General features: G+C 42.3%; 1 protein-coding gene across 1 annotated transcript; it reads right to left on the reverse strand.

Moving 5' to 3' along the window:
- Positions 1-8817: 8817 nt before the first annotated feature.
- GPR150 (G protein-coupled receptor 150) lies at positions 8818-10158 on the reverse strand (the record flags this gene model as incomplete). The annotated part of the gene is made up of 1 exon (XM_081321910.1): positions 8818-10158. The coding sequence occupies one exon, from the start codon at positions 10156-10158 to the stop codon at positions 8818-8820; it is 1341 nt and encodes a 446-aa protein (XP_081178036.1).
- Positions 10159-13791: the final 3633 nt, after the last annotated feature.

Below are 13791 nucleotides of genomic sequence, written 5' to 3' on the forward strand. Positions count from 1 at the left end.
TTGCTATAATTGCTGAGACTGTTGGAAATTTTCAGTCCAATAACATTGACCCAAAGCCTGGTTTAGATAAATAAGTCAACTTCATAGTGCAATTATGACGTTAACTGTAGTTGAACAAAGTAATAGGATTCATAGTTTTGATTACAAGACAAACCAGTAATTATGAAGTGGGGACTGGGGATGCCAAAGTTAAATAAAATATGTGTATAGCACCATCATTTAATCATATGCATACTATTTTTAATTTTAAAAATCTAGCACTGCTCACAAGTAATATGGCAGACTCTCACTAAAGGGAAAGAAATGGGGCTAAAGGGTAATATAAATGATCTCATGAACCAATCCTTATACTTTTATTGACCTGCTGAGATGAGAATATGACAGTTTGCTAAGGACTGCAGCCTCTTGCAGTAGACAGTTGAGAGAGGCCAAATTAAGTTTGTCACAGACATCGGGACTTATAAAGTCCTATTTCTGCAAATGGCAAACATGAGGGCATCATTCTGCAAAGTACATTGTGCCAAAACTAGACTTTTAGACTAAATAGCGTGCTAAGAACAGCCTTTCAATCATACATGATTTGGAGCAGTTGAAAAGGCCAAAGCCTGATTTCTTGTCAATGCTCTAGTCTAAGTGACTCATAAGTAAGTCTTCCAAGATAAAGTACTTAACGCTGTAGCAGGTTGTATGAAAACATTTGCCCACCCATTGAGCAATGATAGCTTGTGAAAAACTGCTTTCCAGGCATGTTTAGAACTATCAAAATGTTGGCTGAAATTATTAAAGAGCAACAATTCCTTATATGATTTTTGTCATTTTAAAGAAAAAAAATTCCTTTATGAACAACTATGCAGGGCCTGGCCAGAAGCGTTTTTAGTGTACCAGGACTGCCCTCATACTTATCAGTTGTTCAACAGGATCCCACAACGGGATATGAGAACAAAATATTCTCCAACAGCATTTTATTCTGAGGCAGATAGGAGCTTTATATGAGACATGACTAGAAGCCACAGATACCATAGTATTATTGTCTGCAACAGCTATGTTATAAGTACTCAGTTACTTTTGCTTATAAATATATAAAAGTACATTGATTTAATAATGATGAACTTGTCCTATTGATTTCATTTAGTCCACAGTCCAAATATTGTGCTGGATCTAAACTAATATTTTATATTTAACATTTTGGGCATATGGGACATATGAATAAGGTGTACACCAGTCATTACAGTATGAACGCTCAGAAAACAGAAATATAGGATTTCATTCATATTTGGATGTTAAAGCTTTCTACTTCCTAGATAGCAAGTCTTTCCATTAAGGTCTTAGAAGAAGGCAGTCCCTGGTTGGGCCTTGTCCGTGGTCAAACGTTAGACAGGGTAGGCCCTGATTAACACTTTGATGGGAGGCCATTAAGAAACCACAAGGCTAACTTCAGAGTAAAAAAACCTAGAATTACTGTTATCAAGAAAAATACATGAATATATCCATAAAGTCTGTATGAATTCTGGGAGTTGAAATCTATGCATCTTAAAAGAGTTTCCAAGGTTGAGAAACACTAGGTTAGAGTAGTGAAGAAGCACATGTGAAGTTTAAAAAATCCTAATTAGATGGACATCTTTCAAAAAGAAAAGAATGCCCCTCTCTTCTGCTGAATTTGCCTGTCCCACTTTGTCATAATAAAATGTTCATATTCAGAACTTTGTGTCTCCTTTTAAGCCATAGTCAAAGAGAGGTTTCAGTGGCTTTCAGTGCTTCTTGCTTTGGTTTTTCCCATCTTTATCTCTTGTTTTCGCAAATTATACATCACACAAACTTTTGAATTTGATTTTTTGGTGGCCTGAACAATAGTACTTTTGCGTTTAGACCATAAATTTCACCAGCTGTTTTTCTTCTCTGTAAGACAAATTGTCAACCTTTTGGGACACTGGTGGATACTTTTGTAATTTGGATTGCATTGTATGCACATTTCGCATAACAACTGCTGTATAGGAAATAGCCAACCAAGAAGTATTCATTTATAGTATGCAAATAGGTGATAATGCTTCCTGCCCTTCTTTCCTTTCTGGATAGTATCTACCAATCGCAGCTTATTTTTATCCCATTTAAGGGGTGGAAAGAAAATGCTTCCAAGCCACACACTGAACCATGGGTGGATGCAGTGTTTATGTTCTGGAAATATTTATGAGCTCCATGTAGCACCCAATGGGATTCTTGGGGAAAAAATACTGGAAAATAGCACTTTGCTTTGTAGCAAAATACAGCTATTATTTAGTCCTTTAAAAAGAATAAATTATTTCAACATTAGTGAGGAATTGGGGCCATGGTAGGCCCTAAAAGAGACATCTACAAGTCCACTGATACTCATAATACCATCTTACCAAGACTAGTTGGCTAGGACAATCTGAATTCACATTGTAGCTTACATGGCCATGATATTGGGCCTAATAATTATTTGAACATGGGGAATAAAATCATTGGTCAAGTCAGTCTTTCAAAAAGAAAGCAAATAGGAAAGGAAAGCCATGCCAAAAAATTTTCATTGCTCCTGTTATGAGAAAAATAATTTCTGTTCTTCCTGAGCTGCCATCATCCCTCACTACTTCCCAAAATCTTATCTTAGATGTACTAAAATGTGTAATTTTGCCTCTGAAAGGAACATATGAATCAGTAGCTGACGTTGATTTCAACATTAATAAACAAGCTGGATTTTGTTCTGATCTGTATTTGTTGTCAATGATTCATTTTAATGTCTATGGAGATTCTCAATCATTCAAGTCATGGTTGTCTCAAAAGTGCTTTTCAAAAGGCAACTTGACTTTCTTAAATTTATTTCCTTAAAAACATTTTGCTTTTCATCCAAGAAGCTTCTTCAGTTTTCTGAAAAAGAAGACTGAAGAAGCTTCTTGGATGAGAAGCAAAAGGTTTTCAAGGAAAAAAACAAGTACGTTCAGTTGCCATTTGAAAAGCACCTTTGGGATTGATTTCAATCATCCTTATGCTTTCATATCCTGGATTTGATTTTATCCATTTTACATATTCTATTTTTTTCCTATTTTTAATGTACCATTGTAGCCATTCTAATGCCATTTGATATGGAGTGATTAAAACAGAATGGATAGAGAACAAGTCTGGTTAAAAGCACTGCATAAAAGTTTGTTGTACCTTTTTATTGTGGAAAACATTGGGGTGGGGTGCGGGATATACCGTAAGTAGAACATTAACTTGCCATATTACAGTCAGTTCAGAAGCAAATTGTTCAAAAAATGACTGACAGGATGAATTCCTTTTGATACTGCTTTATAGTCACGTACAGGTGAAACTCAAAAAATTAGAATATCGTGCAAAAGTTCATTTATTTCAGACTTCCGGTGGCGATGCGGCGCCGAAGACAGCCGCCTCCGGGCTGTCCGCTCCGCAGCTGTGTTTTTCCATCGTAAACAGCGCCGATCAGCTGTTTAGATGGATTTGAAGCCCCCTCCTCGGGAGAAGAGGAGGGGGTGAGGCCCCAGGTAGGGGTTGAGCTCTCCGGGGCCGCCTGAACTGAGAGTTTGGGCGGCTGAAGGATTGAGCCCCCCCGAAGCCTGGGTTGCTCCGAGCTGCGCAGTGTCTCTGCTCCGTGATTTTTGGAGCAGAGCCAGGCGTTAGCAACCACCCCTGCCAGAAGGAATACTTTTGAGTATAAAGATGCAGGCAGAGCGGTACAGGAGGTTAAGGTGATGTGGACTTTTATTTTTACTCTCTAGCTCAACGGATTTTATAGCTTTAAAGTGAAAGTGCGCAATAAGTGAAAGTGATGAAAGATGGCGGCCAAAACTTCTAAAGCTCTTCGGAATGCGGGGTTTTCCCCGGTGCAACAGACCTCGTTGCAAGCTTTGCTTCCTCCTGTACCTCCTCCGGCGTTGACGCTTAAGGATTTACAAGATGCCCTTGAAAAGCATTCACAATTAATATCTGATATGATGGATGAAAAGTTGAAAAAGCTGGAGGAGAAGTTGGAGAAGAAGATGGAAGAGAAGTTTAGAGCAATGAGGGTAGACATGTTGTCTATGATTGAAAGTGTAGCTGAATGTGTGCAACAGCTGGATGCAAAAGTGGAGGATCTCAGTCAAAAGAACTCTATATTAGAAGCAAAGGTATTAGAGAATGAAAATATAAGGGATAAAGTGGATGGAGAATTGAGCCTCGCTCAGTATCATCAGATGCAGTATGCTATTAGAATTAGGGGCTTAAAGGAGAATTCTAAAGAAGATTTAAAGCAGCTGATCTCTGAAGCTTTGGAAGCGGTATTGGGCCAGCCAGCATCTGAAATTGAGGGAAGTATGGATAAAATTTTTCGTGTAAATTCATGGATTGCAAGACAGAGGAAGTTACCCAGAGATGTGGTGGTCTATTTTACAAAGAGAGTAATTAGAGATGAAGTCATTCAAGCTGTTTATGATACTAAATTGGTAGTTGCTGAGCAAGAAGTCTTGGTTTTAAAAGAGATTCCTCCGAAGATTTTAAAGAGAAGGAAAGATTTTGCATTTCTTGTACAGGAACTTAAGAAATGTGATATTAAGTTCAGATGGGAGATTCCAGTTGGACTGGTGGTGATGCATGAAGGTAAAAGACATCGTTTGGTTACTGTGGCCCAGGCACGTGATTTTTATAGCAATGTGTTAAAAGCAATCCCCCTACCACTTCTGGAAGCTGCAAAGGGATATGGTGAGGGAAAGCTTCAAGAGGTTGCAGATAGACAGACAGAGGAGAATGGTGCTGGAGGGGATCAAGTTACAGTCTCATCGGTTGCTGCAGGAGAGCAGAGGATGACGCATGCCGCCCTAAGACGAGCGAGACGAGAGCAAGAGCAAGACCAGCAGAAAGTTATGGAACCTCCAAAGCGTACTTACAGTGAAGCTGTGGGAGGGGCGCGGTCTAAAGAAGTTGAAGGGGTCATTTCAGATATGCTCCAAAAGCTTTGGAGTGTCATGATTGGTGACTAAATTTCTAATTAGAATGTCAATGGATTGAATTCATCATAGAGGAGAAAGAAAGCTTTTTAATATTTAAAACAATTTAAGACTGATGTTATCTGTTTGCAAGAAACGTATATTAGGGTTGTGGACTAAAAGTATTTGTACGCAAGCTTCTAATCAACAACAAGTTGATTTTTCTTAACTTACTATAAACAAAGGTTACCTAATTGGATTATAATTTTTTTAAATTTTTTATCTTATTCTTATTGGAGATTGGAATGGTGTCCTAGACGTATAGATGGATGATCTGGAACTGCGAGACATTTGGCGTGATATATGCAAGAACTATTTTTGATTATAGTTCAGTTTGGTTGGAGATTAATAAGGTTAATAGAGATAGGCGCTTTTGGCGCGTAATTGAGAATTTGTCTAGAAATTAGAGAAATGTGGGAGAATGTAAATAGTAGATGAAAGTTTTTTCTTTGAAATTAATATGAATAAGGGTTGGCATTAAGAAATTTTATTTAGCATTTGAGTAAAATTCCTTTTCTGTTTTCTTCCTTTTTTTTCTTATCTGTAATATTATTACTGTTTGTAATCATTTTACATGAGCCAGAGGGTGATAGAATTAATAGTTTATTGTTGATAGCATATGGATGCTTATGTTTGTTTTTCGTTTTTATACCCTGTATTTAGCTCTGGGAAGTCGGGGGGGGGGAGGTGGGAATGGGGGAGAGGGATAGGGAGGGTTAGATGGGGGTGGGGGAGGGGGGGATTAAAGTTAAAATGTATTGTAAAACTTTTTAAATAAAAAAAAAGTTCATTTATTTCAGTAATGCAACTTAAAAGGGGAAACTAACATATGAGATAGACTCATTACATGCAAAGCAAGATAGTTCAAGCCGTGATTTGTCATAATTGTGATGATTATGGTGTACAGCTCATGAAAACCCCAAATCCACAATCTCAGAAAATTAGAATATTACATGCAATCAATAAAACAAGGAGTGTACATAGAACAATATCGGACCTCTGAAAAGTATAAGCATGCATATGTACTCAGTACTTGGTTTGGGCCCCTTTTGCAGCAATTACTGCCTCAATGCGGCGTGCCATGGAAGCTATCAGCTTGTGGCACTGCTGAGGTGTTATGGAAGACCAGGATGCTTCAATAGCGGCCTTCAGCTCTTCTGCATTGTTCGGTCTCATGTCGGTCTCATCTTTCTCTTGGCAATGCCCCATAGATTCTCTATGGGGTTCAGGTCAGGTGAGTTTGCTGGCCAATCAAGCACAGTAATCCCACGGTCATTGAACCAGGTTTTGGTGCTTTTGGCAGTGTGGGCAGGTGCCAAGTCCTGCTGGAAAATGAAGTCAGCATCCCCATAAAGCTCGTCTGCAGAAGGAAGCATGAAGTGCTCCAAAATCTCCTGGTAGACGGCTGCGTTGACCCTGGACTTAATAAAGCACAGTGGACCAACACCAGCAGATGACATCGCTCCCCAAATCAACACAGACTGTGGAAACTTCACACTGGACTTGAAGCATCTTGCAGTGTGTGCCTCTCCATTCTTCCTCCAGACTCTGGGTCCTTGGTTTCCAAATGAGATGCAAAAGTTGCTCTCATCAGAAAAGAGGACTTTGGACCACTGAGCAACAGACCAGGTCTGTTTTTCTTTAGCCCAGGTAAGACGCTTCTGACATTGTTGTTCAGGAGCGGCTTGATAAGAGGAATACGACATTTGAAGCCCATGTCCAGGATCCGTCTGTGTGTGGTGGCTCTTGATGTACTGACTCCAGCCTCAGTCCACTCCTTGTGAAAGTCCCCAACTCTTTTGAATGGCCTTTTCCTGACAATCCTCTCCAGGCTGCGGTCATCCCTGCTGCTTGTGCACCTTTTTCTTCCACACTTTTCCCTTCCACATAACTTTCTATTAATCTGCTTTGATACAGCCCTTTGGGAACATCCAACTTCTTTTGCAATTAACTTTTGAGGCTTTCCCTCCTTATGGAGGGTGTTGATGATGGTTTTCTGCACAACTGTCAGGTCAGCAGTCTTCCCCATGATTGTGATTCCTACTGAACCAGACTGAGAGACCATTTAAAGGCTCAGGAACCCTTTGCAGGTGTTATGGCTTAATTAGCTGATTAGAGTGGGACACTTTGAGCCTAGAATATTGCACCTTTTCACAATATTCTAATTTATTGAGATTGTGGATTTGGGGTTTTCATGAGCTGTAAGCCATAATCATCACAATTATGACAAATCACAGCTTGAACTATCTTGCTTTGCATGTAATGAGTCTATCTCATATATTAGTTTCCCCTTTTAAGTTGCATTACTGAAATAAATGAACTTTTGCACGATATTCTAAGTTTTCGAGTTTCACCTGTAGATTTCCAAGGTTTGCTTAAATCTTGTAGCCTACCTTCAATCTTAGCTTTCAGAAGTAAAAATATTGTTACACTATCTGCAATTGCCAATGTTGGTTGCTTATAAACAAGATATATATTTATAGCTAAAGTAATGCTACTAATATTTAATTGCAAAGGAGATGGATTTCTATAAAACATTATTGAAAGCTTTCAATTTCTGCAGTTGATTTTTGTCTTTGTTTACATATGCGTTTATATCAATAATGCAGCCTTTCTTTGGATTCATAATATATATTAGGTAAATAAGTAAAGCCCTTTACAATGAACAGAAAGCACTTTTATTATAATAAACTGTATGTCTCATTTTATACTGGACATTTATTTGCAATGAATATGTGGAATATAACTAAATGTCAGAAGGCATTAATAATACAATCTCTTTGCATAGCAACAAAAGCCTTGTTTCTCTAGCTCTGTCTGGAAATATGGAAAATAAAACTAGGGATATGTTGTATTGATGGTCAATGCCTACACTAGCATATATGTGTTTAGTCTTAGCATGGACTGGATTTAAACACAAGCCCAGAATACCCTCTGGGCAGAAACATTCTGGATTGGGGGACAGTAAGGAAAATGCCAGGCAATTGGAAACAGCTAAGTGAAAAAGAGAGAGTGAAATGATCCAGGGACTGGCTGACAGAAGTACAGCAGCAGAGCAGTAAAGGCTTCAGGTACATTGGTGGATGGACTGGCTCACAAATTGTGTAGGGAAGAGGAGACAAGGCCAAGATGCAGCAACCTTTCCTCCTTGCCAGTAAGATGTTTCCATAGCTTTGCCCAAAAAGTCAAACAAGCACAAGTCCTACGGTATTTTGTCTCACAGCTCTATGGCCTACCTAGAATTGTCTGGCTAACCTTCCCATATTTGTTCTGTGCACAAAACAAGCAAGCACAATTTCTGATTTGTCTACATCCAGATCAGTCAAGCTAGAATTCATTTACAACGGTAACGTAGTTTTATATGAGCTTAAATTCCTACAACTGGATAAGCAATTAGAAAGAACTAAAAAGCTTAAAAGTGGGCTCTTGAGCGAGTGCAGAGTATCTTTTCCTTTCTCTTGTTTTTCAGGGTAAAACCTTGAACACACGACCTGCAGGCAAGCAAGCCAGCCCCCTGGAATCTTTTATTTTACTCTTAAAGTCAGTGGAGCACATGGTGTCAAAGGCCCAAACAGACTTAAAGCCATCCTAAGTGTAAAAAGCTCCCTTCTCCTTTCTTCAACTTTCCGCTCTCCATAGACCAGGGGTAGGCAACCTCGGCTCTTTTATGACTCATGGACTTCAACTCCCAGAATTCCTGAGTCAGCATAGCTGACTCAGGAATTCTGGGAGTTGAAGTCCATGAGTCATAAAAGAGCGGAGGTTGCCTACCCCTGCCATAGACTGTAACAGCAAATGAAGCCTCCTTCAAATTCGGCCCTCGATGTTAGAATCTGCTCTCGCAAACAGCCCGGCTCTCCTCCTTCTCTAGCTGGATGGCCGTTGCGATGGCAGGCGTCTTAGTCTGGCAGGGGCAGAGCCAAAGTTCAGCCCGATCCGCGGCCGCCCTTGGCGACAGTCGCTGCCGGTGGCGAGCTTGCCGTCTGGGTTGTCCATCGGGGCATCGGCAGAGGCTGCGCTGGAGCCGCCGCGCCCAGGGCTGGTAGCTCTGGAATAAGAGGCAAACGTAGGGATTGACGGCGCTGTTGGTGGCTGCCATCATGTTGCTCAGGGTCGTCCGGGCTTCGTGGGTGTCGCCCTCGGGAAAAGCAAAAGCTAAGGCCAGCTCCACAAGAAAACGCGGGAAACCGCAGAGCGCGAACAGCGCGGCGAGGGCCAAAGTCAGCTGCAGCGCCCTGATACGGGCGCGGGGCAGGCTTCGTGGCGCGGACGGCGAGCGGGAAGCGCACTTGGAGATCGGCAGAAGCCGCAGGAGAAATGGCGGGGCGGGGCCGGCGACGCCAGGCAGCTCAAGGCGACAGGGTCCGGCGCTGCCGCCGGGTCCTTCTTGCGACGGCTCCTCTTCCTCGGCTCCAGAAGCGCTGAGGGTGGCGAGGATGCGGCTGCAGGTCCTGCCCAAGAGGCAGGCGGGAGCTACGAAACCCGTCATGGCTTCGTACACGGCGTAGACCTGTCCGTGCCATCGGGGCAGCTGAGGGAAGATGCTGAGGCAGCGGCCTCCGGGCTGCGACGGGGCCAGCCTGTAAACGAAGAGTTGAGGCAGGGCGAGCAGCAAAGCCAAGAGCCAGCCCAGCGCGGCCAGGGCGCTCCGGGCGAGCACGAAAGGCGGCAGCGATTCCTGAGGGGGCGGAGGGCCGTTGGCCAAGCGCTGTCGCTCGAGCGCGATAAGAACCAGCATGTGCGACGGCGCCAGCAGCCCCGAGCCTTGCAGGAAGCGGAGCAAGCGGCAGGTGGTGTCTCCGGACGGCCATCCCGCGTCTCCCGGGTCTGCAACGTGATCGTCCTCTGCCGGAGGCAGCTGGGAGAGCAACGCCAGCCCGCATCCGTAGAGATCGGCTATAGCCAAGTGCGCCAGGAGGAAATCCATCTTCCGCCGCCTCCTGAACCCACCTCCGCAGCAGCACCCTCCGCAACGGAGTCGGTACAACAACAGGCAGTTGCCCACCAGCGCTAGCAGCATGATCGCGCCCGCCCCGATGGTCTGGGCAGACTGTCCGGGCAAAGCCCAGCGAGAGGGGAAAGAAAAATTCAAGTTCCAGGCGGGATGCTGAGGGCTGGACAAGTTGGCTCCCAGAGCTTGGCTTTCTGGCTCGAGCGCATCAGCCATGGCTCCCTCTGGCCGCCAAACTGGGAACAAACTTTAGTCTTTAGAAAGCAGCCGCCAGGATTGTGTGTGGCTGGACGTGCCTCGGCGGGATATATAGGGGCTCTGCCTGTCACCTGCCACTCACCGTGGGTGGGCACTCCAGGAGAGATAGACCCTTCGCGCCTCTGCTCTGCCCACCCCCTCAAAGCCTCCCCCCCTCCACCTCCAGGTCAGCGACAGTCGAAGCCTTTCACACCTACCTGAACTGAGCCCAGGTTTCTCCTGCATACTTTGTGAAGCTGCCTTCACATCTGAATGAAATCATCCCCTTAGCGCCCCCCCACTTTCTTCTACAGATTCTACGACCGCTTGTTTGCTTGCTTGCTCGGTGGTGTATCTGCCAAAAAATATGGCCGTGCATCAGAAACCTGTTGAAGAAAATATTTTTTTTTTTAAAAGAAATAGTGATTTGAAATCTTGATGTATTAAAATCTCTTGGAAGATTTGCAACTGCTTTCCCTAGAAACAGAATCACATATTTTTTCCGTAAGCTTATCAGAGGGGAAAAAGTACCAGTTGATTTTTTTAAAAAAACAAAACCATAGCTGTCTGGGATACAACTTGATTTTAAAAATTAGCAATTTAAGTTTTGTTTTTTTCATAGCACACACACAAACACACACATTGACCAGGTCCTAAGCTTTTGGATGACAGTGTTGAAATCCTATCCTGTTAAAATAAGCCCAGCAAAACTTAATGGAATTTACTTCTGTATTAAGAGTAAGCTGCTAATGTAACGTGAGCTTTCTAAAAGTAAAATATATTGACACAATTCGAGATAAATCCTTGCTCACTGTTGGTTTTTACCTATATGGCTTGTTCTAGCTTGAATGCAGGATGCCTGTCAAGCTGCTTTAGACTGGCTAGGCAAGAAATTGATACAAAAAGTTCTAAGGCTATGAAAGCTCTAATAATGAAGCTGTTGCAAAAGAGTTTCAAATGCAAATAAAATTTATGGTAAAGTCAAGGTTCAAATTCTCAAATTTCTTCTGTATAGTGCAAGAAGCTTGAAGCTATTCTTGGGTAGGTAGGACAGTTTCTACCTAACTTATGTTGATAACAGAACTGGTGTGGTTCGAGTTGTGTTTGGAGTGGGGTGTAACCTAAGAATTGGGTCTCGTATAGTTGTGATTCTTTCCTCTTGGGAAATTGACTCTTTCCAAGAGAAGAAACTTATGTCCTAGTATTCCATTTAATAAAAATAACAAGATTAAAGAATTGTATGGCCCTTTTATGTCAATCAAAACCATCTTTCTATCTAGTTTGAAATAAAAATTGTATTCCATGGAGAGGCATGTGTCATGCTAGTCTAAATAATCTTTTGTCCCGTGGGAACCAGAGACTGCAGACTGGGCGTTGCGTAAAAGGCCCGCCAAGATGTATTGGGAAGCCAAGTTGCTTGCATAGTTTTAGGGGAGGGATTTTTAAATTTTGTATTGGGGAATTGTTACTTGTGTCTTCAGACTTGGTTTCACTTTTGATGTGCTGATACTTTGAATCTAATAAACATGTTCTTTGACGAATGTGCATGCCTCAGAGTTCCGCTTTATTTGTCTTTTTCGGAACCATGACATTAAGCATGTTTGAGGAATAAATGGGATGCTTAGTAAATGATGGTTCATCATTGCATATGTATTGCCCTTTATTTGATTTCATGAATACAATGCATAATGACTGGACCAGTCTGTTTCAGCCCAGCCCACCTCACAGGGTTGTTGTGGGAAAATAGGCAGAAGGTGCATTGGCAATGTTTGCTGCTTTGAGTTATTTGTAAAAATAATAAAGGCGAGATACAAATAAAAATAATTTATTTATTTATTTATTTATTTATTTTATTAAATTTATATACCGCCCTATTCCCGTAAGACTCAGGGCGGTTTACAGGGAAGGTTAAAAACATAACATACAAAAATTAAAATCAGATTAAAACAATTAATTAAATCAAGTCCCCGAACTTTAAAACTAAAACCCAATAAAATTAAAACCCCTCAGCCTGGGCCAGACAGCTCAAAGAACCAAGTTTTCAGGTCCCGGAGAAATGAGCTAAGGTCGGGGGCAGTCCTAAGTTCCATGGGGAGTTGGTTCCATAGGGCTGGCGCACCCACAGAGAACGCTCTTCCCCTGGGAATAACCCGCCAGCATTCCCTAACCGGCGGTATCCTGAGAAGGCCCTGCCTGTGGGAGCGCACAGGATGAAGGGAGCTTGATGCAGGCAGCAGGTGTTCCCTCAGATAACCCGGACCCATGCCATTTAGGGCTTTATAGGTCATCACCAGCACCTTGAATCTCACCCGGAGGGCAACTGGAAGCCAATGCAGCTCGCAGAGTAGAGGTGTTACATGGGAGTATCGGGAAACCCCCATCACAACTTGCGCGCCCGCATTCTGCACCAGTTGAAGCCTCCGAGTGGTCGTCAAGGGCAGCCCCATGTAGAGAGCGTTGCAGTAGTCTAAACGGGAGGTCACGAGCGCATGAGTGACTGTGCGTAGGGCATCTCGGTCCAGGTAGGGTCGCAACTGGCGCACCAGGCGAACATAGGCAAAAGCCCCCTTGGTCACGCCTCCTATGTGGTCTTCAAAATTGAGCCGTGAATCCAGGAGGACGCCCAAGTTGCGAGCCCTATCAACGGGGGGTAACACCTCACCCCCCATCGTTAAAGATGGAATAGTCTGGTTGATCCGAGATGCCGGTATGCACAGCCACTGTCTTGGCAGGATTGAGACGAAGCCTGTTTCTCCCCATCCAGACCTGGAGCGCCTCCAGGCAACGGGACATCACGGCGAGGGCATCACTGGGTTGGTTGATAATGAAAATTATGGTGACGTTAGAAGACAATTTGTGGGGGCATGAATGTGATTATGATTGGCTAAGAATCCAAATGATTTATTATATAGAATGTATGGTGCAAAAAAAAGATTGAAGAGGAAAACTGAAACATTAAAAATCAAAGTAGCTGTGTTTGACAGAATAAAAGATGGAAAAATTGCAAGAAGTTTTAAGATCTGCAAATGCTGGTAGGTACTATATTCTTGTTGCAAAAAATGCAAAAAAATTTCTGTTAAACCATTTGTTGACTGCCATATGGCATGAGAGTTAAGTATGTCAACAAAAACAAAAAAAAATGGAATGGGAATATGGTACTTAAGTATCTGTGGTAAAACCAGAAGAAATAGGGCCAAGGAGTGATTAGTGAACGTGACTGAGTGCAATAGTGGATGACTAATTCAAAAGTAGTTAGAGGTAGTTTGGCCATACAGAATTACTGAAGAGTGAATTGCAAAACTAGTATACAGAGTGGTTAGTCTGAAAAAAAGGAAGACCAAAAGTTGTAATAAGATGGAGTTGATGATATGATCCATAAGTGGTAAGTTTCAAGAACAAAAACAATTCATGAAATGGTATAGGGACATGAGTATCGTTTTTAAGGACAGAAATCCATGGAGGGGAACAATATACTAAATATGTAGATGTAAATTAGCTTGTGCTGTATTTTTCTTATATCTTTCATTTTTAAACTTAATTTTTTGGACTTTTTTTTTACTCTTTTTACACTTTACATTGTAACTACATATCCAAAACAGAATAAAGTAATAG

Source organism: Vipera berus (assembly GCF_964194415.1).
Source record: "Vipera berus genome assembly, chromosome: 2".
Classification (NCBI taxonomy): Eukaryota; Metazoa; Chordata; class Lepidosauria; order Squamata; family Viperidae; genus Vipera; species Vipera berus.